At 39.4% G+C, this 24,323-nt stretch overlaps 1 protein-coding gene across 2 annotated transcripts; it reads right to left on the reverse strand.

Moving 5' to 3' along the window:
- Positions 1 to 61: 61 nt before the first annotated feature.
- Positions 62 to 23,925, reverse strand: GCFC2 (GC-rich sequence DNA-binding factor 2). Of its 2 annotated transcripts, none has more exons than XM_072858389.1 (19): positions 23,516 to 23,925; positions 22,095 to 22,205; positions 20,582 to 20,743; positions 19,715 to 19,933; positions 18,574 to 18,659; positions 16,949 to 17,064; positions 15,024 to 15,210; positions 13,934 to 14,057; positions 12,155 to 12,233; positions 10,799 to 10,911; positions 9,852 to 10,051; positions 9,274 to 9,424; positions 8,875 to 8,996; positions 7,560 to 7,636; positions 6,737 to 6,803; positions 2,909 to 3,055; positions 2,427 to 2,551; positions 657 to 2,063; positions 62 to 182 (listed from the first exon to the last, which is right to left on the reverse strand). In XM_072858389.1, exons 1-18 carry the CDS (start codon positions 23,883 to 23,885, stop codon positions 1,949 to 1,951), a joined length of 2,571 nt encoding a protein of 856 aa, XP_072714490.1. In that variant the 5' UTR covers positions 23,886 to 23,925; the 3' UTR covers positions 62 to 182; positions 657 to 1,948. The 2 variants fall into 2 exon arrangements, with proteins under 2 accessions (XP_072714490.1, XP_072714489.1); XM_072858388.1 differs by having other exon boundaries at positions 9,274 to 9,427.
- Positions 23,926 to 24,323: the final 398 nt, after the last annotated feature.

Consider the following 24,323-nt stretch of genomic DNA (forward strand, 5'->3'; position numbering starts at 1 on the left):
TTTAAATTACAGTTAACAAGAGGGGTTTGCATCAACCATTCACTTGTCATTTCCAAATACTTCTGTTACTTCTCTCTTTGCAGGCTAGGTAGTGGCCAGTTGTAGAACTGCTTGGCTATAGCAGGGAAGTAGATGTGTCTGAGCCAACCATACACTCTCAGAGGAAGTGCTGTTTAGTTTTCCTGTTAAAAAAAAATTATGTTTCTGATAAAGCAGCAATACTAATCCACCAACAGAGCAGCAAATACAAGTGCTCTGAAATCAGTTTTGAGGAACTGAGCCAGTTTAAGCCAAATCACATGAATTAGTGTAAGGTTCACGATGAAGTGCTCACAAAGTGTCACAGTAGTCATACTGGGACAGCTCATAAAGCTATTTCCATAGAAGCACACAGGGGTTCTGAGCTCAAGTGTTAGCTGCCTTCCTATGCTTACAAGTAATCTTTCTTCCAGAAAGAAAGATCTACAGAGCTAAATTGTGATAGGACATCTTATATTTTTATAATAGCACAAGGTTGGTTGCTTCAGGGGAGACATTTAGCTGGGATGAGACAAAGGAGAACAAGAGAAAAGCAATGAGATCATGAGCTTGTGGTGATTGCTGATCAGCTATTGCATTTCGGTTGGCATTCTGAGAGAAAAGCAACAGAAACTCACCATTACTAGAAAGCAGGATTTGCAGCATAACTCATAACTCCTGAAGGTAATGAAGGCTAATGATGTCAGAGATTTTTTCATAGTTCTAATAACATTCTTGTCACATGTTAAAGAATTGAACTGTAGGAGTAATTAACACAGCAAAATATTTTTAATGTTCAAAATAAAACAATTATTGTAAAAGTCATCTTTTGTCTGTAACATTGATCAAAGCTATGTACAATTAAAATATTTTACAAAAATATATTTTTAACTTAAAAAAATATAAAAGGAATCATATGGATTAAGTCTGCAAGAGTTAAGTTCTAGTCCCAGAAGATTTTGGAGAAACACCGTCACAAACAAGCATACAGAGTCTCTGAGGCACTACAGTTTCTACAAAAAAGCATCCTTGTTATTTTATAAGACTACTTACTGGAAATATACAAAGTTATAAAACATTAGAAATCTAATATGTGTATAATGAAGTAAGGTTCAGTAGATCTTACTGGGAAGCAAAATGAAGACTTTTCCTAGAGTTTCAGTTACTAGAAAGTAACTGACGTTCTTGTGCTTCTCATCATCAAGATGTCTGTTACTAAAAGCCTGATAAAGCAAGATGTGTGACAACTCCAGGTGCGCACACGTAAGTCTGTATCACTCAAGTACAAAAGTACACACATCAGACTGTCTTCACTACGCATTTGCTCTTCCCTAGACATCCTCCTGTGCAGCTCTTACCTCACTGAACCCACATTTACCATCAACAAATATTCAAACTCCTTACCTGCACACAGGCTTCTCGTTTCTGTATCAGCGTCAAAACCGCTGCGACATTATGAATTCTTTTTCATTAGGGATGGCTTAACAATAACCCCACCAAAATCACTGTGGACCACAAGTAGAAGAGCTCAATGACTGCTGAGTCAAGAGAGTGATATTTGGCAATGTAATACTGAAAACAGCTTGTAAAGTTGGCTGCTCACTAGTAGCAATAAACCTTACAGGCACTCACTCTCTTTCCAGGAATCCTTCCAAAGCAGATAAAGCAATAAAGCATTGTCATACATGTTAGAATGCCTGAACCATCGCTTTACTTTGACAACTGTAACTTCTAAAAAGACCCCTTAACCTAGGAGTAGATGGCAGTAGAAGACATTTGGAAAAAAAATCCTCAAGTATTTAGCAATAAGACAGTGATTACCACTAAATCTTTGAGGAGGCAGGGTCCACTAATTAGATTTCATATTAGAACTGGTTTAGTGGTAATACCAGGCTTGTTTCAGTAATATAAATGTTCCTTCAAAAATTTCCTATTTCCCAGTCATGGATTTAAGGTGTTCAAGTTTGTACTCTTCAATGAAGTCTTCAACAATATGCAGAGCTTTGACCTTCACCAGCAGGAGAAGAACTTCTTTTGTTTCATCACTGTTGAAAAAAAAAAAAAACACCACCACTTTCATATAGCAACACTTTCATGTACCTGACTTTTAAGTAACCTTTATGTTTGTTACTTTTAAAGAGAGTCAGGTATCTCTCCTTGGCCCCCTGTCATCAGGTGACCTGGGCTACAGCGATCAGTAACTACCCAACATCTAGCACCCCAAACTGTCACATTAAGCTAGAACTGCAGCAGCACTCCTTTACGTTATGGACTCCATCTTTGGTTTTACCTATGTATGTGATGAGAACATCCCTGAAAGCGTCAAATATGTGAGACTTAAGGAAGAAATATTTAACACACAGGATACGAGGAAGTGCTTGAATCCCAAGGAAAGCCTTATCTGTTACCTGTGGTTATTCTTGTGTAGCGTATGGGCACATTGCAGCAAGTGCTGGCAGAAGTTCAGTAACTCGGGGAGAGTTGATCCACTTTTAAGATTTTGGAACCATCTTTCTGGGAGGCATGCAACCACCTGTTCTCACAAAAAGTATTTGGAAAGGTTTAAAAAGAAAAAGTCTTTCAATATAACCAAGTCACATCACTTCTGACAGGGAATTTTCTTTTTGGCAGGTTGAGTCATTATTACTGTGTTTTTTCTTTGAAACCAACATTGATTATCCCTACAAGTAGTTATTCTTAAGAACCTATGGAGCAATGTTTGCTCTAAAATGCTTTTATGCACCAAGGTAATAAAAAATTTAAAATTTTAAAAAAAATTAAATGTTTAAATTTAAAGTTTTTTGAATATTCTATCTTCAGTTTTGACCCCTCAATAAAAAAAAAAAGCTTTTAGCATACACCCTCTTCCAATGTTCATGTTATCTTTTACCTTATTACACTTTTCTATATTATCCGGCCCTGGTGGTGTGTTTAAGAGGTTCAGAAGAAGATAACGATTAAGCAACTTGCTCAGTCCCAAATCACGCACCGTATCTTCTTGTACAATCCCATCCCAAAGAACAACATTGGAGAGCAGCTGCAGTAATGAAGAAACAGAGAATATGCATACTTGGTAGCTAGAGTTGTACTAAAACTCAATATTAAAAGTTTTATGTTTAAAAAATATTATGTCCATCCAATTTAAGTACTCAAAACTTCACTCTCTCCAAATTCACTCTCAGTTAGCCACTAATAAGCTGCATATAGTAAATAATCTTATCAAGTAGGATTAATTAATTTTACATGTGCATATGAACTGTACCCCAATATGTGTATATATATGACCTCCCAAGGTAAGGAAGAGCATTTTACCCTTCTAATAGGTTAACAATTTGCTAAGGCCCAAGTACAGAAGATAACTATGCTTTATGCTTTTCACAGAAAGGCTAGCAGTCAAATCTGAAAGCGTGAAAGAAGGAAAGAGTATTCAAGACTGTCCTGGTTTCAGCTGGGATGGAGTTAATTTTCTTCCTAGTAGCTGGTATAGTGCTGTGTTTTGGATCTAGTATGAGAATGACGTGATAACACACTGATGTTTTAGCTGTTGCTGACCAGGGCTTACACTAGTCAAGGACTTTTCAGCTTCCTGTGGTCTGCCAGGTGCACAAGAAACTGGGAGGGGACATAGCCAGGACAGCTGACCCAAACTGGCCAAAGGGCTATTCCATACCATATGATGTCATGCTCAGTATATAAACTGCAGGGAGTGGGCCAGGGGCAGCGATTTTTGCTCGGGGATGGGCTGGGCGTCAGTCTGTGGGTGGTGAGTGGTTGCATCACTTGTTTTTCCCTGGGTTTTGTTCCTCTCTCTCTCTCCCCCCGTCTCTCGTTTTCCTTACAATTTTTTATTATTATTATTTTATTTCAATTATTAAAGTGTTCTTATCTCAGCCCACGATTTTCTTACATGTGCTTTTCAGATTCTCCCCCCTATCCCACCGGGAGGGGGGAGGCTGAGCAAGCAGCTGCGTAGTACTTAGTTGCCAACTGGGGTTAAACCACGACAGAGACACTCCCCCCCCTACGAGAAATACGGACCAAGAACAAGTGGCATCCAATTCTAAGCAAACCTTCAGAGAATCCAAGACAGAAGTAAAAAAAGTTACTACATCTGCTCAGGATAAGACTACATGCAGTCCCTCATAACACGAGGGAGAATAGTAGCCACGATTCACAGCAGCATTTTTTTTGTAGTTGATCTCAGTATTATTAGGTACTGAGAGTTTTCTTCTGTTGCTCCTATCACTATAAATCCTTATAATTGTTGTCATTTTTGAGTCTGATATAAGAACATGACTATTTTTTCCCTTAACTCCGAATAGGTTAATTTTAATGTAACTGTTAACCTCAGGGTAATCTACTCTCACAGACACAGCATGCTATCTTTGCAGTCACCGGTCAAAAAGCACTCACAAAGCCCACCACCTTTGCACATTTTTCTGGAGTATGTGATGGGACACTTCCATCTAACTGCATGAGCGACTAAAACAGATGAAAGAAAAAGGAGTGCTTCCACTGGCCAGCATTAATCAGGAAAGTCCACAGCGTAGTAACAAGAACCATGTTTAAGCCCTGAAGCCACGCACTGTATCTACACTAGGCAAGTTGGGCAATACCAGGATAAACACACTGAACTACCCTCATCTGTACTTTTGCATTAGAAGAGTTCCTGGCTCACCCAAGCCAGTTAGTATTCTTCCATACAATTTCTGGGCATGGTTTAGAGGCCATTCCTAATAAGCATTATGAAGATGGCAACCCATATTGAAAGACAGGGTTTAACAGCATGAATGAGGGGCTGCACAATGGCAGTGGGTCTCAGTGCCAGAGAGCAGTCTCAAGCACAGATGAGTTACACTAGTCTAAGGATTAAGTAGGTCCCAAGAGTTTAACACAGATGAGTTGCAGTACTATTTACCCTGGTGTAACTGCATTCACACCTCCACTCCAGAAAAAATTATGTAACAACTATTCAACAGATATACAGCGTAAGAACACTTTAAACTACTCTCCATTATCACCCCTTCAAAGATGACCACTGTGACAGTGAAGAGAGAAATCAAAAGCTGAAAGGAGAAAACTTTGATCTGCAGGAGAAAGCACCCAGGTCTGACTTCCAGGAAAACACAACACAGTCCTAGAAGGTGGGATCAGAATCCCAAGTTTGCCTTGGTTTTTGCAAGGTGTCCTAACCCCTGAGTATTAAGCCCCCTCTTGCTTTCTCTTCATCTGTCCACAACAGATTCCTGCACAGTAGCTCACCCTAGGAGCAGAGGTGGCAAGTCTTTTGCAAAACAGACAACACATCCAAATTTCCAGGCTTTTCAACAGAAAGGAAGCTCTGCATCATGACAACAGGAAGCATACGCAGGACTAGGCATTGTGAATAGGAGGGGAACTGGAATATTGTCCAGGATTTTAATAGGGTTTTATGCATCTAAATCTCATCTTTAGTAAGAACCCAAATCTAGAGGAAACACATCTTAAGTAGGAACTGAATCACAGGCATTCAGAAATTCCCAACTCAGCACCCCAAAAGTAAAACTATACTGATGTGCTTATATGAACACGCAGCAATTATATTCTACAATAAGGGTTAGCATAACTAATGCCATTTTATAAGGCAAACAGCCATTCTCTGTGACTAAGCTGGTCACATATTAGCCACCTTCCCCCTCACTATCAGGCCCTGAAGGTCCTGTGCACCAAGCAGACAAACCAAACAGACTTCTTCCCCTCCCTGTCAGCCTCAAGATTCCTGGGCAGCAGGCTGACTACTCCCCTCCTTGCCCGCCTTGAAGGTCCCAGGCACCCAGCCAGCCAGGTGGAGGTGATGACCCCATCACAGAACAGGGAAGCATAACAGCACACAGCACTGTCTATAAAATCAAGCTGTTACAAGTCCTAAGGGGAACTTGCACCAGAACTGCTGCTGGACAGCGAGACCCATGAGCCCCCCTGGTGGCCAGGGATGCCTTCACCATCCTCTACTTCCTCCAAGGACTGAGTGACTCATTCTTTTATGTGTTTCTAGATTACGACTTATATTATTGATACTGCAAGCCAAATATTAAGATTTGCCCCCATCTGCAGAGGGTCCAAGTGATTAGGAAATATAAGCTAAGCTGTGCTATAAATTCAGCGCTATGCTACTTATAAAATTGTGCTAAACTGATTCTGATTATAAAAATCCTGTGCTACTCTGATCATAAAATACCATGCTATGCTGATCATAAAATTCTGTTTAAATAAAATAAAGCTTTAATTGTACCTACAACTTAGTGTCATCATCATTCTGCCCAGGATCCTCAAAAGAACCTGGCTGTACCCATAGTGCTGGGTGACAACCTGTTAGCAGAGTGGCAATGACTAATTAACACGAAATAAGACCAACAGGCCTGGCTGACCCACTCAAGGAAAAAAAATGAACCAGCAGGAACAGATGGTTAGATCAAAGTCTCTTGCAGAAGATGTACCAGTTGGGTAAACAGAAATGAAGTGTTCATTTATAGTTCATTCTTAAATCATCACATGCAGGTTGTACAGAGAATGCATCCTTCACTGAGAAAAATGGTTATCCATCCTAATAAAAATGTATTCATCTCCCAGGACTCAGACTTGCCTGAAGATATATTTCCTGACTGACTGCAAAATATTTTTTTCACTAAAATGAATTTCAAAGAAAAAAAAAAAAACCAAACAGGTATATTCTCTCTACCTTAACAGCTGACCAAAACCGTCTTTCTTGAAATTTTGAACATAGTGATGATTTGTCTTCCACAGTGCTGGTCATGGAAAGAAGAAAAAAGGTAAAATAAGGATTTATTTTTTGTTTGCTTCTAAAAGAAGGTAAACAGACAATCGATCTCTTAGATACTGATGAATGTTAACTCTGGCATTCTTTCAGCAGCGACAGCCTCAATCAGAATAAAGGTCTAGGGAAACAGCTGTCAATTTGAACCCATTATAATACAACTACTATGAAATAAGTTTCAATAAAATTAGCAATTGGAAACACCTGTGTCTACATATCATGGATTCAGATGAAAACAGCATTGCTGAGAATCAAACATGCTGCACCAGCTTTAGCAAAGCTTCTCTCCTCGCTGTATCTTAACCCCACATCTCCCAGACTCCTACTCATTCCCATCTTTGAAATAGTGCCCAGAAATAAGCATCAACCATATAAACCCTATTTTAGGAATAACAGGAGGAACCAGGGGACACACACAGGTGACACCAGACCACATAAACTAACACACACCTGCGGATGTAAGTTGCTGTGCTAAAACCAGACTGTGGACCTCATATACTGGAAAGCTTTTGGTTACAGGAGCAAAAAAGCATTAAGAGTTACCCTTATTAGAAAGGGTTCATAAACAGGAATAAGGCTTCATAACCTTTCCTATAATAAAACAGTAGAAGGCATGTTTATTCTATTAGCTGTTAACGGAAGTCTACAATATTTCATCTACATCTGTGGGGAAGAGGGGTACAGGAATTTTAAAAAAAAGGTTAAAAAAGTCCCAGAGTCAGCTTACCTTTTAGGATAGAGAGGAATAAAGACATCTTCCTCTACAGATTTCTTCATTCTTAGGACAACCGTGTTCATCAAATCCTATTTAAAAAGAATTATTAATGTGTCCTCACAAGAAAGACTTCATCTTCCATTTATAGCAACTTCAATGGTTATCATCTAGAAGTGCAATATGCTAATTAGAGCTAAGTACAGTTGCCACTTGTATATAATACACACTGAGACCATGAATATATTAACAACAGTAGACAAATCACAGCTGTAATTATCTACAGGGTTAACCTAGAGGATTTTTTTTTTTTTTTAAGATTAAGTTATTCCCCTAAGTGAGGCCTTTTTTTGCATGTTAATTGCAAGGCAGCAGGAAAACTGTATAGATGAACAAAATAAGTTATGCACATAGAATTTCACAGCTTTTTATGGAGATCCTAGGTAAAAAACAAAAATCACCATAGCTAGGACAGTATGCATTTTTAGGCAACATGCTTTTAGGTGCCACAGATTGCCACCTACCTTTTTTTTAAAGCCTTTTTATTTATTTAAAGTTCTGGTGTACTTTACTTTCTGTACAAATGGTATCTTGGCTAAGGTCAGTTGTACCACTTGACTTCAAGGCATAGTTTCAAATCAGCAACCTTTGGAAGGCTCACTTGGAAGGCATAAACACTTTCTTAAAAATATTTCTTTTCATACTCAGGGCCTAAACATCCATCCCATTTCACCAGTTTTATACTAGATAAACCTCCAGATTTATATCAGAATAAAGCTGGAATCAGGCTGGAGAAGGGCAAGCTAGAGTGACCATGTGTATAAAAGTAATTATTAAAAGATTGGTAAGATTACGAAGTAGTCTTTCGCCTAGCCAATTAATTAACCTTTGGGGATTTTCAAGTTTTAAAATTTGAGATCTACTTTATAAATAAAAGCTTAAGGAGTTGACCACTGAAGCATTATTACCATTTAAAGCTCAAATTTTGAAAGATAGTTAAATGCAAATCTAAATTCTAACCATTGTTATTGTGGTGAAGCAAGATTAGATCTATGATCAGATTCTTGATAGGTACAGGCAGAATTTTTCTAGGAACAGGAGCTAATTTCTGCCTCAAGAGTGTCCCATCTCCCATCATCTTCAATAATGAGAGCATCAGAGAGCTGGAAGTTTAACTGTTAAATCTTTTTAATATAAAAAGTGACAAAACAAACAAGTAATCAGAACTGAACCACTTCAGGACAATGTTCTAAGCACCCATAGGAGCACACACAGAAAGCACACACAGTGGATGAAGTTCTCGCATCCCCAATACCACAGGAGCTTTTACCTCTTTTCCTCGACTGCATTCATTTTTGCAAAGGACTTGTTTTTTAAAGATGTTATTGCAAAGCTGTACAAGGTTCTTTGTCTGTGAAGTAGATAAAGGATCCCACACACTCTTTACAAATGCTGAAAAAAAAAAAAAGGAATTTATTTCTTTCACAATACACAAGTAGTTATCCACTCCAGTTTCAAGGCATTACAATGTAACAGAGTAAACATATAAAAAGCTAAGCCTCTCAATAATCTTAAAAAAAGAGGCTACCTTAGCCTCACTCTGTGAAGCTACGTAATCACTACATCTTGGAGCACCATTATATAACTAACATTATTTGATAGCTATCGCTTTTATTTCAGGTTTGATTGCCTAGCTGCAGTGAACATTTTCAAGACAATCTTACTATACCTGTAATTTTTGGAAGAATAGTTTTTTCAATCACTCTAGGCAAAACTTCTTGATCAGGATCATCATCCCTTTTTGATTCAGATACGTTTTTGGCATTACTGAATTCTTCTATAGCTCTGAACCAGGGCATCTCTTCCAACTCTGTAAAATTCTGCTGAAAGATCATTCCTGTTAGTTGTTCAGCTGGTCAGGATTAAAAGAAAAGCTCCATCCAGTGATACCACAGATTCCCACTTAATTTCAGATCCACCCTCATCACTGAACAGGCCAAAACAGCAAATTGGGAAAACTAGATTTAAAGCTAGAATTTGAAGGGTGGGATTCTTAAAGTGTCTTCAGAGAACTCAGGAGAATAATTCTTTTTACAGGGTGTGTTGCAAAAGGGGCTGGACATAAGGGGACAGGAGAAAGTTAAGATTCCAACCACATACTTCAATTTCTGAGACCAACACAGTATCTTTCTATTCTTTTCTAATGCACTGTGCTATGTATAGAAGAAACATCTAATTTTTCATATTAATACATAATACACAAACACACATACAATTTTTGGAGAAAAACTCAGCTGATGCACCTACCTCAAGAGGATTCCAATTTATTAACTGAACTCTGATCAATGGATTTAATAGCTTAGGCAGGCAGAAGCTGATGTAAGCATCACAGTAAGAGTCAGGAAACTTCTCTTTCCATTCCTGGAATTTCAACAGGATTTTTCTGATGTCACAAAAATCTGCATGTACATCTTCAAAGACTTTCCTACTATCCTCTAAAACGTTATCTATGGATAATATTCATTGGGAATAAAAAGAAACAATCACAGAACTTATTGAAGCATAAGCTGAAGAGTTTATGCATCTACAGGACATAACAAATACCTATATGATAATTGCATTTGTCATTTATCTTTGACATACCTGACACTGAAACGGGTTTTAAAACCAGCTCCTTGGAAAACCCAGTTTCAGAAAAAAATACTGTCAGAAGACCAAAAAAAACCAAGTTTCTTCATGATCTATTCCACAGATTTATACAACCACTATGTTTCAAACTTTATACCACAGTGATAAAATTTCAGACATGAAAACCCTTCTGCTGTTATTCTGGAGAAAAGGTATTATGCCTTTCCCTGCTCTCCTTCATCCATTCATTCAAGATAATTAAAACACCAACCTTTAATTCACTCTGTCTTCAGAAAACAAATGGATTATATAACACACGTTGTAGCATTGGACTGAGTACTGTCAGATGAGCTTTGGCATAATCTAAAAGAGCTTACTTCTAGTTGAAAGAGTCATGCGTAATGCCGCCACCACGTAACTCATACCAAAAGAAATCTACAACCATACACCTATTCTTCCCAAGTCATTAGTCAGAACTGTCTGAAGACATTTCTTTCCTACAGTGTGTAACTAAGAATATGTAACTCGAAGTATTTTTTCACCTTTCCTAAAAAAAAAATAAATAAAAAATATCAGAAAGATAAAGAGATTTTGTTCTAGGACATCACAGTAAGACTGTCACCAACCTTTGCTCTTCTGGAACTCTGTCATGTCTGTCGGAGTCAGTTCATCATCACTCGACATGCCTTCATGGTGATCTGCTTCTCCTGAACACTCTCTCACTTGCCGTCTGCAAGTCCTGTATTTTGTAATGAACTCAGATGAGTTATCCTCCCCTTGTACGCAGAAGGAAGCTTAATGAAAAATAATCCGACTTCAAAAACAAGTACTAAAAGCAAGTTGTGAAAGCAACAGCCAAAGGAAGCGCAGTCAGGGACCAATAGTAATTAGGTAACCACAAGGACACAGAAACTGTGGAAGAAGGAGGGGCTTTGGGAACTGACATAAAAGAGGTTAGAGCAACGTCTCTGATCTCCCCTATGAACCATGTAATAACCTTCACTTCACCTCATTCCTGCTGATAAGGCTAGTAACTCATCCCACCTGGAACACTAAACATCTAGCATGGTACTGAACACAGTCTCTGACAGTTTTAGAGTACAGGAAACTACTGAGCTCTCACTCTGACGTCTCAGTTCTGGATCACCTGTGCAACAACCCACGTAAAAATTGTGATAGCACCCAAGTGCCAGTTGGGCTCAAAAAACTATTTCCATGACACCAAGAATCATAACAGGCTGCAAAATCAATAGCTTGCAACTCTGCCACAGGAAAATGATATACGATATGAAAATGATATGTATAATTTCATACAGTTATTTACATCAACTAGCATAAAGGTTAATTGCTTCAAGGGGAATTTCTTATTGTATCATTTTTCATCCACTAAAATGCCGAAGTTCTTGCCACTTCAAAGTATAGTTATGAGTTGAGGCACCAATGCAAATGAAAACCTTCAAAGCTCCCAATAACTTTGGAAAAAAAAAAAAACACAAACAGTAGCAGTCTCTGAACACTATAATACCCAAAATGTAGTATCTGGCCTACACTGATAGCAGGGGAGGGGCTATATATACCTGTGTTTCACTCACCACCTCCACTCCCAGCAGCAACAATACTGCCTGACTTTTTTTGCTATCTAAACAACAACACAAAAATATATTTCTGTATAAGGTCATAATTTTATTTATTATGACAGGACAGAAAAAACTTCTGTCATATAGTTTTGTAAACAGCCTCACTTAAGACTTGTTAATTTAAAATAACAAGACCTATTAGCATTCAGTTTCAAATCAACATGAAGAGAATGATATTAACAAACAGATGGTTTCCAAGTACTTTGAGGTTTGGAATGCAAATACATATTTTTTTGTATAATCTCATTTAGTAATCCTACAGGTTTACATTCATCACTGCATAAATTACAGGAAGCCAGTGTACAGTACATTTATCAGTTAAGCGTACATATACATAATACCTACCTTCGATGTTCACACATTTCCAAAAGCTGTGTCTTCTCATCACCTTCCAATCTGCCATTAGTTGGTTTGTCATTCCCACCTATCAGAAGACAGAAATAGCCAAAAATAAAACGGTATGATTTTAAAGTTCCTGTTTTCTCAAACAGGAAACACAGATTCTCCTTCTATTGTACTTCATTTGGAAAATACCCAAAGAAAGATCAAACCTCCTAATCAAAATTCTAACAGTCTCCAGAGTAACACACAGTAAATATCACTTGTTAACTGCATACAGCCAGATGTGGTTGTTCCCATATAGCAGTTGATGAAAAGGTGAGTTTGATGACATTCCAGTCAATGCTCATTGCTTCCCAATCCTGGAAAAGGAAGTTAGTGGCTTCCACAGTAGGTGCTTAGCAGCGTGAAAGGCAAGCACAGGACCTACCTTCATCCTCTATGTCAAAAATGAAACCATGTAATAAATTAGAATAACTTTGGAGGCTCGGTTCCAGCATTATAATGGAAGTTAAATCCCTGATTTACACTATTCAAAATCACTGCATTTAGATTTCAAGACTAGTCAGCTCCCCATCGTCTCCTGTTATCTGAGTGGTCACTGACCTTGTGACCCCAATTACCCCTACTATGGTTCTTGAGTCCAACACACAAGTAGAAACTAGAAGCATTTTCTAGTTGGGCCATTCATTTGTATCACTATTAGCTGGCTGATATGTGCACAACAGGCCAAAAAGAAAAGAGTATACTACTACTGAAGTATTATCATAGAAGATAAAACAGCCTTTCCACTATATTAAATACAACTAGGAACATAAAAAACAATTAAAAGCACTGTTAAATATCTAAGTGTAGTCTCATTTGTAATGAGCTGGAAGTAAAATCATTTTAATGGCAACTATTATGGCACTACCCTTTTCTCCTTAACACCTGCTGTCATCTCCTCCACCATTTTAGAAAATCATACAGGCTGCCAGCTTTCTCAAATCAGCAGTTTATCCTGTGTAGTGATAAGACTGAACCCATATGATTAGTGGTTACCAGAAACTGGTGCATCTGGCCTCCATCTGTTCCCAGCAGCTCCAAGCATATTGTTCTTAGTTTTAAAGTGTTTAGTTTTGGAGGTTTGGTTGGGTTTTGTTTTGGTTTTGTTTTTTTTTTTTTTTAAACACCAGCCGCTAAAGATTCACACGCCATATAAACAATAGTGTGGAAAGAAAATACGAGATGAGAAAATCGTAGTAATTTTTCCTACAGTGACTAAAACCCACCGTTTTGTTTTAGATAAAACCCTTACACAAAATGGCTTCTTTCATGTCCTTCCTTTCACATAAGTGTCACCTCCTAGTTTGAAATCTCCATTCTGAGCACACACATAGCCTTAAAGACACTCATGTAAAAGCAATGTTGCCAAGTAAACACACTGCTTTTTCATATATGTGATTCTGTAAATAATAAGCAAGCTTTCTGCAACTTAAGACCTACTAGAAAACTGACTCAGTTTTTCTTTTTAAATATTGATGGGAAATTGCTGAGTTGAATAAGTAAAAATTTACAAAGTACTTGGTCATGTTATGTTCACTATTAAACCAGAGAAAAATAGTATAATGGGCCTTACTGAGGTAAGGATTTCAACTGAGGTATAGTAGAGCACACCTACTGACAATGGAAAGGGGAAAGGAGATCAAAGGTGAAAATTAAAAACTTCATCCAAAAAGTAACTGTATATTTCTGCTCAAAGAGTGAATGTTTCAGAAAGAAAATAACTTTTAACTTCATACTAACTTGTCAGATGCTGAATATAAGCAGATTCATTTTTCAGTTCATCTTGCCTTCGTTTCAATACTCTCATGGCTCGTTGCTGAAGAAGTACATGTACAGCCAATTCTAGATCGTTAATGTATTTCAGCTGAAATATAGCAAACAGTAATCAGGTTTTCAATTAATTAAAATCCCAAAAGAATGAACACAAAACAGTTTCCATGGGTTTTCAGTATAGCCGTGAAATTAGAACCAAAGTATCATAGATTGAAAAGTAAGTTCCTGGTCATTGGAGTTTTTCAGGCTTTTTTGTAAGGCTGAAAAACACAAACTAAATGCCAGTTGCTCATCTCAGGACTACCTTCATACAAAAGGCCTAAACAGGACACTATTGGTGCACTTTGTTTGCTTTTAGTTTGCTTTTGAGCCATTAAAGAAAATGTACTCATTAACTAACATTTGTTCTCTTTAAAGTTACATAAAGAAATTTAGAATTGTAATGCAATTAAGTGACATAAATTAGATTTGACAGCACTATCTATAGAGGATAACAGCAGTTTACTTTCACTGAGGCCAAACTTTAGGTAGCTCCTCCCCTTCTCCCAATCTTCATCTTTTTAAATACACAAGGTTTGCAGTTCAAGAAATGGATGCAGCCGATAACGTAGACAAATTCTCACAGAGCTCTGCTAACTCAATCCCAACTTGAACCTAACACGAAATCCTTACTAACTCTGTTATATAACCCTGAGTAAAGACATTTCGAGACATCCCAAAAGTGAATTTAAGCGCCACTCTCATTCAACTTCAGTGCACTCTGGTTACTAGACCTGCAGAAAACTCCCGCCAATAACATTTTGTTTTCATCCAACAGAATCTAGGTGAGATCACAGCTCAAGTCAGTATACCTATAGTAGTTTGATCATCACTTCAGGTGAGGGTTGATTTGTTTTCCCTATATTTTGTTTCCTGTTACATTAAAATTTCTGACAGAACTGATTTTTAACCGAGTGCTGCCCTTCACTTCCAAAGAAAACCCCCTCAATCTTTCCTTGACAGAATGCACCTTTATCACTTTCAAAAAAAAAAAAAAGGAAGAGGAAAATATACATACTTTTTCATTCAAACAGTTTATCAAGTTCTCTACGTATGTTTTCATGGCTCTGTAGAATTTGTAATTCAGAGCTGCACCGGAAGACTTCTCTAACTCCTGGACAGTCATCCTTGAACTTTCAATGTCCTCCAGATATTTTTCATACTCCCTCTGGTGGGCACGGTGCACATCCTGTAATGATGTTATCCTAAAAAAGAGAAGCCCAGACAACTAAAACTATTGCCAGGTTAACAGCTGATACATTCCAAAACATTTTTCCCATTATAATCACATACAAAATCTTTGCCTGTGCTAATAATAGTGCTTGCATTTGAGCTAAGAAGCATTGAAAGATTTATCCATGCCAACATTTGCAGAAGCGTGGGGTGTGGACAAGCATCATGCTTTGGAGATTCAAATGTCACTTACATGGTGCTAGTTCTGAAAGCACCACTGACATTTTACCTAGATTCCTCAATATACCACACTTCCCAAAAACATAAAAAGCCAAATTTTGTGAATCCATTAAATGGATTCTACCCAACATAATCTGCAGAAAACTACAGCTCATGTCGGCATGTCCATACTGGTTTAATATGGCGAGTAAAGCATTCACCATGTGCTCACTACTAAATACAAACCAACTGAGGACTCTTGCTGCTAGTAGGTGATAAAACGCAGGAACCTGTGTCTACAGCTGTCACTACCTATCAGATAGTTACATATATTACAACCCTCCTTCCTCTTTTTTTTCCCCCCCTTCCCTCCTTACATATCCCAAGTGATGGCTCAGCTTGAGCAAGCCTGTAACAGAACCAAGAAACAGACCACAACTTATTTCATTTCCCTGAAGCAGGGAACACTTTAATGAAAACAATTGATCTAAGCTATTGTTCTCTACTGTGCTACAAGTTAAAAAAAAAAAAAGCTATTTCAGCATTTATCACGTTAAACACATCTATAAAGTTTACATCAAACAGGTTCCCCCTCCCCTTCTTGCTATTTTCTGAACAGGTTTCCCACTCTTGATAGCCTTATTCTCATTTTTCTTATTTGATCCTGTACATAAATTCCTACTTCATTTAACTCATTCCTTTCAGGTGATTACGGCAAAGAAAGCATACAATTCCACAAAAATATTTAGTCCAATTTAGTTGCAATTCTTTAAACAAGCAGCTGAATGATGGTCTGTACAAAGCAAAGCATATACAGAGAAAGCTTGGTGCAAGTCTGTAGGGCATATTTATGTTTCAGCTGTATAATGTTACTTGTCTAAACTTATCTGAACAGCTGCTTCCCGGTGCTCTGAGAGATGACAGGATGGCTTACCTTAGGATGCCTGACCCCAGCTCTCCTCACACACCCTCTTGGAGGTTCCCACCTCCCTCCCAGGACACTTCAGCTGCCCATACAGCAGCTGAACTGCTAAAGAAAAGTCACAGCCTGGCACATGACTAAAAAAAAAATCAAGGCAGGTTCTAGTTTGCCTAAACAGGCTGTAGAGAATTTACTGCTGCTTTAGGAAATACTGAGCTATTTTTGCAGCTGGTGTAAGAACCACCATAAGAAGGTTAGGATTGCCAGCTCCATCTGCCCTGGTTGAAGTTTTGCTTGTTGGGCAAACATAACATTGAACCAATGCTCCTGTCAAAAACTACTAGCAAGCATAAAAAGCTGCTGCCATTTAAATTAACTTACTCTAAAGTTGTAGTTGATAAAACACTCTTGAAAAGTCCAAATGCTCCCCTACAGCAAAGCATTGCCAGGTAAAGTTAAAAATTTGTAGTATTCTACTGGACATCATAACAGGCATATTATACATGAAATAACAACCCAAAAATCCTTCAATACTCTGGAAAAACAATAAGACATCAAAGCTGTCATCTCTCATTCTGCAACAAAAACTCAGACAACTCAAAAGTTAAGGTCACAAGAGCAGGATTTACCTTTCAGTCAGTCGCTTCTTCACAATTTCCAAGTTCACAGGTGGTAGAGAAACAGAGGGATCAAACTTTGGTTTAGCTGGTTGAGATTTATGCAGGGCAGCATCATCATAAGTTTCCTACAAGAATTTTAAGTGTTAATTTTTAACACACCGTTTACACAAGTTTTCCCTCTGCAGCTCTATGGATCAACAAGACGTAACATTCGAATACACAAGGCTTATGATATAAAGATACATATTTCATTCATCAAATTATGTACAGAAAATGTTGTACAGAAAAGTACAACACAAAAGCAAGAGAAACAAAGTATAAAAACTGCATATATATGTTGTATAAAAACATATAGTGCATAAACATATAAACAGCACAAAGTAATCCATAATTTAGGGTACACTTAAGTTGCTGTCTTGGTCTGAAAATATTAATAGCTTTCAATAATGCACAATGCTTCTATACAGACAGCTGAGACTTCGCTACTATTAAGGTTCTAAATATAAAACGTAGAAATAATCTACAGCCAAGCAGTGATTATAGTATCTGATTTTACTCATATCTTGCATTTTTAAAACTATTTGAATATATTTATGATAAATTATTTGCCATCTATTAGTCATGTAATATTCTATTTTCTCATAGAAAACTTTCTGATTTCTGCCCCCCAATAAATATGAATGCTACCTTCTGACAAAGCCAGTGGCCAAAAGACAGATTTTTTCATTCTGACAACTCAGCTTAACTGTAATTATAACTAAAAAAAGGATTCCACTGAGTTTTAGCTTATGAATTAAGACATATTGCATTCTAAAACAGTAGAATTTTGTATACTAAAATCTAGCCAAAACACAATCAGTTGAAGCAAACAAGTCCATGACTAATAAGGTCTGCTACTAAAAATTGTTGCAGTTTCCTGAACAGCAGAATTTAAGTTTTCCAGAAATGAGTATGAGGACCCGAGAACATCAATCATACTGGATTTGAAATTCAGCAGCAGAAAGATGCAACTTTCTCCCAGTCCTCTAACTACTTCCCTTTAACAGGCAGAAATTTCTACAACTGTCTATTCTGAAATAAAGAACTGGTTATTCAGATTTTCCTAGTCTCAACCAGAGTAGGTGATTCAAGCCAGAAACAAAAACTTCCAGCTCATCAGAAGATACGCAGTTCATTTTTGTCAATTATTTACCAGGAAAAAAAGAGACAGAGTTCTGCTGAACTGTGAAAAGAGCTCTCAGATTGTCACCTAACAGAAATTTAGCATAATAAAAGAATAATTTTTGCTTTGCAACTTTTTGACATTTGTAGTATTTGCACACTCTTGCTTTCAAGATCCCTTGCACGGCAGCAAAAAAGTCAGGGTTCAGAATTTTATTCTCTGCTTTTCACAGTCTTCCATCACATACAGATAGACAACAATACTCTCCCTTCTGAACAGCTAGACAGAGATTACAGATTTTCATTATCATCTTCCTCTATTTCTAATTGCCTTTTCTCTGAAGAATTAGGGTGTAACTTCCTAAAAACCTCCCTAATGAGAAGGCAGGTAGGAGCTATGACGGTACTCCAGAACAAGCTCTCCTGACAACAAACAAAAAGCATCTTCCAATGGTTAGGAAAGCACATGTCACCTGAGAGAGTTTAACAGCTTTCTTTATTTGCTGTTCTTCCCACTTAATTTGTGCTTCATCTTCACTTGATTCATCACTCACAGACACTGGAAGTGAAAACAATCATTATTAGATATAATTACATCCTTTATCTATTTTTCCCCTCCCATGTTCTCCTCCCTCTAAAGCAACAGTGGTTCTCCCAACCATTACTGGGAAGTGATACGCACAAAGACCAGCAAATTAAAAAACTGTAGATGGAGGACTTCCAAACTGAAAGGCAAGGAAGGCTTGAAAATGGCTTGTGGGATTTGTAGAATTCACACCAATATTAATTTCCCCAACATACTGTTTCTCAGACAACTACTACTGCAGTACGAAGAGCACAAACATCTCATTTTTATGTCTCAAAGAAAAGCTGTGTATAATGTGTGTAAATAAGAGTATAAGTACAGTTAGACTACAACACAGTGACATTATACACAGCAAATCCTTGAGTGCTCTACTATAGATAAAAAATGTCTCTTTAGCATTAATTAGAATAGCAGAATCAGCTCATAGTTACAGGTTCCTTATAACCCGTATTCAAATAACAAAGCAAGTCCACAGTCTACAACTCTGGTAAACCAGTGCTTCATCAACAAAACCGTAAGCAGCTATAAGAGGAAAAAAAAGCAATGGAAAAACCACATATGCTTTGCATGCAATAGGTTTGTTTACTTCTGAAGGGCTAGGTGGTTGGGTCTTTTTTCCCCCCTTTTCAAGAACAGCCATAACATCAATGCAGGCATAACACGGGGAAGACAGGACCAGGAGCAGGAGGCATGATTTAGAGAACTTCAGTGGGACAGTTTGTCTTACACCACAGCAACTTTATTCACATTAAATGCTGTGCCTCCTACAAGGCAATTTTTTTGCAGTCAACAAGGCCAAAAATAATTTTCAAATGTTTCTCAAAGCATCCTGCACCACCACATTGGTGAGACCTAAACCAGATTTAACATCCCATACAAACATCAAGCACCAGCTGTACAGCCTTTTGCCAAGACCCCTGAGGAGCAAAGCCTTGCGCTGCACTCACTCTTTACTGGGCAAGTCCCACATTCTTCCAGACATTAGTAAAACAAAGCCACAACCACTGCGAGAAATGGCACAAACTCACCCATGTGTTCAGTCATCCCCTGCCTAAGAATTCTCATTTTAGGAACAAAATTGAGATTCTCCGTATCAGACTCATCTTCACTCTCTAAATCACTGCTTTCTCTTCTCCGAGAGACCTGATGACTGTTTGAAACATCCAGTGGAAGATAATCAGCCCGTGTCCTGGCTAAGTGACGCTTCCTCCGAGCAGCATCAATACAAGCTGCACTGGGGATATCACCTGCATTGAAGAGAAAGAAAATCTAAGCAAAAGACAAAAAGCAACACTCTGTATCACTCCTAATGTCAATAATCACCACTGTTCAGGATCACTGTACAATTCTGAATATAGGACACAAGACATTTTTCTATTAAGCTTACCATGTTGAATATAAGATGGAAAAGCATCCTTAAAAAGTGGTTCTCAGTCTAAAACCAAAGTTCAGACTTTTTTCCTTTAAATAAATTGCCATTAGCTTGTCCTCCTTTTTTCCATCGCCCCAAAAGATAGGGGTTACTAAACTTATTGAGTTTACAAAGGAATCCAAAGTTTACAAATCAGATAGCACAAATGAGCTTAAATTTTAACCTCATAAAGGCAATTATGCATCATTAAACAGGACTTTTTTTGCTACTTTTATTTCAAAACCAATGGTCAGAATTTCTGATCCATTTCCAAAATTAACACAAAAATACAACAAACATCTGCAACCAAAAATACTGGGGAATTGCCGCTATTGTTTCAGAAGGGTAGCCCTGACTCAGCACAAACAAAATGCCTACACCTTACATGATTTAAGCTGAGTGGGATTCATCTCACCTATCTTGTCACGTACTTCAAACAAATGTTATAAAATAACTTCCTTTAAAAAAAATCCAGGAAACTAACCAGGTGATAAATCCTTCCTCCTCTGTGGAGAGCTGGGTTCATTTTCAGAGCCTGAGCTGTTGTAGTCCTCACTTAGCGAAGAATAACTTTCATCCTCCTTCTCCTCCTCTTCTTCATGAGTGCCTTTGGTGTTGCCAGTTCTAGGCTCCAACTGACAGATTTCTGTTTTAGGGGAAAAAAAGTAGGATTTGTGATTTCAGTTTCAGCTGCTGGAAGCTGATACACCATAACTGGTTACCAGTAACTATTTACACCTTGCTGCAGAGCAAAGACTGGTCACTTATCTATCTCCACCTGGCCTCAACAAAACACGTCAAATCTTCCAACACTCCAAGACAGTCATTTACAAGTCAGTTCTTGTCTCGAATCAAAGCATCTGTGATAGTCCTAAACTAACACGTCCGTCTGAGATGCAGAGCACATATACATGCACAAAAGCAATGATACCGGCCCCCAGATGACAACTGATTCATATCCTGATAGCTCACAGCATGTTTGGATTAATCTCCCTTGACTTTATAAACTGTATTTAGAAAGCGCTTTTTTTTTTTAGCATGAACAATGAGGGAGTCCTTATTTAAACTATAAAGGTTTATGTATGTCTGTCTTGTCTCTGCTTATCTTCGAATTCTTTAAAAACATTGATTTATCTTCATCTGCCACTACATCTTAGTAAATCATCAGATTAGTGAACAACAGAATGTGCCACCTATAAGCATATGAGGCATATTTTTATAAGAAGTTACTAAGAAAGTTTACCATCTCATCTGAATCACAATCTCAAAGGGAATTATTTCTCAAAGGGAGTTATTTCTCAATCTCATTTATTTTTATCTAACAGTAGCAATTAGGGTATATGTGTGAATTGACAGAGGTGTCAAAAGGGGAATGGAGGGGAAGAGAACTTTTAAGAACCCTTGTTCCTAAAACACACAAACCTCAAATATCCCAATAGGAAACTTGCTATAGTTCAATGAGACTAGGAATACTACCAGAACAATCAAGGCTATTGACTGTATTCAATTAAAATATTCAAATGCTGTAATAGCACACAGTTTAATAACACAAAGTTTAATGTTTACATCAAGTTTTATCAAACAAATCCTACTAAGCTCACATTTTCTCTCAATGCAAATACTCAGATCAAACTGCAATTTGACCACAATAAGCACTGGATAGTTGCCACACAGTTTGACAGATATGATGCTGAGGTATAAATTTATCAGAAGTTTATTAACTCTGATGTACTACAGGGGTTCTGTATAACCAAGTCTTCTCAAGAACAGCCTCCAAGTTCTGATACTGTTCTACTGAGGTCATATGGAAAATAATTTCAGCACAAATAGATTAAAGTTATAAACCTATAAAGTAACATTACAAGTATAATCCTGGGTTCAATAAAGAAGTCAAAAAATGTAACAGCAGTATTTGTACATCACTCTTCACTTACTGATTTTTTAATATATTTTCATATAAGTATTCCATAAAATATTTAACTGAAAAAAGTACTTACTTTTCCTTTCTTCAGTTTCTGTCTGTGTAGGCAGTAGGCTTTCCTTCTTTTGAATTCTAAAGGTTACTTCATTGAAGGATGGTTTTTTAATTTTAAAAATTTGTTCATCACCTATGCAGATAAAACAAAATTATTCTGAGTAACATTAACAAAGAGAGCATATGTGCATAGATACTGTGCTGGTTTTGGCTGGGATAGAGTTAATTTTCTTCATAGTAGCTATGTTACAGGGATGTTTTAGTTGTTGCTAAGTAGCGCTTATACTAAATCAAGGACTTTTCAGCTTCCCATGCTCTGCCAGGTGCACAAGAAGTTGGGAAGGGGCGCAGCTGACCAAAGGAATATTCCATACCATACAACATCATGCTCAGCATATAAAGCTGGGGAAGAAGAAGGAAGGGTGGACATTCAGAGTGATGGCGTTTGTCTTCCCATGTAACCGTTACGCGTGATGGAGCCCTGCTTTCCTGGAGATGGCTGAACACCTGCCTGCCCATGGGAAGCAGTGAATTAATTCCTTGCTTTGCTTGCCTGCGTGGCTTTTGCTTTACCTATTAAACTGGCTTTATCTCAGCCCACGAGTTTTCTCTTTTACCTTTCTGATTCTCTCCCCCATCCCACTGCAGGAGGAGTGAGCGAGCGGCTGTGTAGTGCTTAGTTGCCAGCTGGGGTTAAACCACAACAATATATATATAAAGTACGTGTAATCTCTATGCACGCACAGCATATTTTTGAAGTTCTGGCTGCATTAAGTCTAACTAGTTCCACAGCTTTACCACTCAAGATCCATCACCTCATAATTTAAAACCACACAGCTCAGCCTCCTCAGCACAGCAACACTGTACTGTTGAAATGTATTGTTTCTCCGCACTGTGTCCATCACAGTGACTCCTGTAAGCTGCCCTGACCCGTCTTGCATCATCAGCCACAAAAGCAACAGCCCAGAAGAATCAATTAAACATTTAAGTTTCAGTTATTTAAGCTTGTTCATCATTAACTGTGCTAGTCATGGAATCACATACTATCTACTTGCTTCCTCTGGTTTTCTCCAGCTCTAAGAAGCTTTCAAAATCTTCCCAGCCAAAAGCACACGGCCAATTCTCATCTTCTAAGTGCTTCTATATGCATTTCTCTTACGAACCCCCACAACAGCCCTATCCATAATACAGCGTCCCCGGTCTTGGTCACAGAGGTGACTTGCAGCTCCCCGGCTCTCAGCCCGGGGCCCAGTGAGGCAGGCCCCCCCGTAGGCGGGGTGCGGAGGGGCAGCCCGTCCACCCGAGCTCCCGGCCCGGCTGCTCTTCCCCGAGCTCCCGACGCCTGCTCTCCACGCCGGCGGGGTGTGAGGGGGCCGGCTGCCACCCCGGGGCGGGTGAGGCTCCGCCGGCTCTCCGCAGGGGGGGACGCCGCCGAACCCTTACCTTCCCGCTCCTCCTCACTACCGAAGCTCAGTAGCACCTTTCCCCCCCGCGCCGGCCCGGTTCCGGCGAGGCGCGGCCCTCGGCCCGTAGCCGCCCTTCCACTCTCCTCCCGGCCGCTGGGGCTGCCCGCCGGCTCCTCTGGGGAGAGCGGCCTCTCCGCTGCGCCGGCCCCGACCCCCTCGGGGGACGCGGCGGCGCTGCCGGGGTCCCCCTCGCCTTCCTCAGGCTCCGCTTCCCGCTTAGAGTCGGAGCTGGGGTCGGGGGCTGGCGGCGGGGAGGCGGCGGCGGCCGCCTCCGGCTCCTCCTCGCTGCTGCCGCTGGAGGCCGCGCGCCGCCGGCCGCGGAAGTTCCGCGGGGGTCGCCGGAACATTCCGCTCGGAGAACAGCAGCGGAGACCCTGCGCGCACCGCCTCCCCAGCGCGCATGCGCGACGACCCCAAAGCTCCACCTCCACCCTGCGCAAACCCCGCCCCACGGCGCAGACCCGTCTCTCACCTCCTCCCGCCGGGAGGTGGGCGGGGCAGGGGGAACAGATGTCCAATGAGGGCGAGGGGGCGTGTCCCGTGCGTACCGGCTGAGGAGGCGGGGGGTGGGCGGGAGCGGCGGTGTGAGGGGGCGAGGCGGGCAGGGCTGTGCCGCGCGGGCTGAGGGGAGCGTGGGCGGTAGCCCCGGCGTAGAAAGCAATTAATTGATCGTTGGTGCGTAAAGCTTAAAAGGGCCGTGGGCCTGTCTGTGGCAGGGGCTGCCATGGTGGGTGCTTCCCCTGCTTGTTGCTAGGTCATCAAAAACTTGTCTGGTTTTGTTATTA

Source organism: Ciconia boyciana, chromosome 3 (genome assembly GCF_034638445.1).
Source record: "Ciconia boyciana chromosome 3, ASM3463844v1, whole genome shotgun sequence".
Lineage (NCBI taxonomy): Eukaryota > Metazoa > Chordata > Aves > Ciconiiformes > Ciconiidae > Ciconia > Ciconia boyciana.

Coding starts and splice junctions, on each gene's coding strand:
- GCFC2 (XM_072858388.1), bottom strand. CDS start 23,885: ATGTTCCGGCGACCCCCGCGGAACTTCCGCGGCCGGCGGCGCGCGGCC. Junction 22,206..23,515: donor TAGTGAGGAGGAGCGGGAAG/GTAAGGGTTCGG, acceptor TTATCTGCATAG/GTGATGAACAAATTTTTAAA. Junction 2,064..2,426: donor CTACACAAGAATAACCACAG/GTAACAGATAAG, acceptor TTTTTTCAACAG/TGATGAAACAAAAGAAGTTC.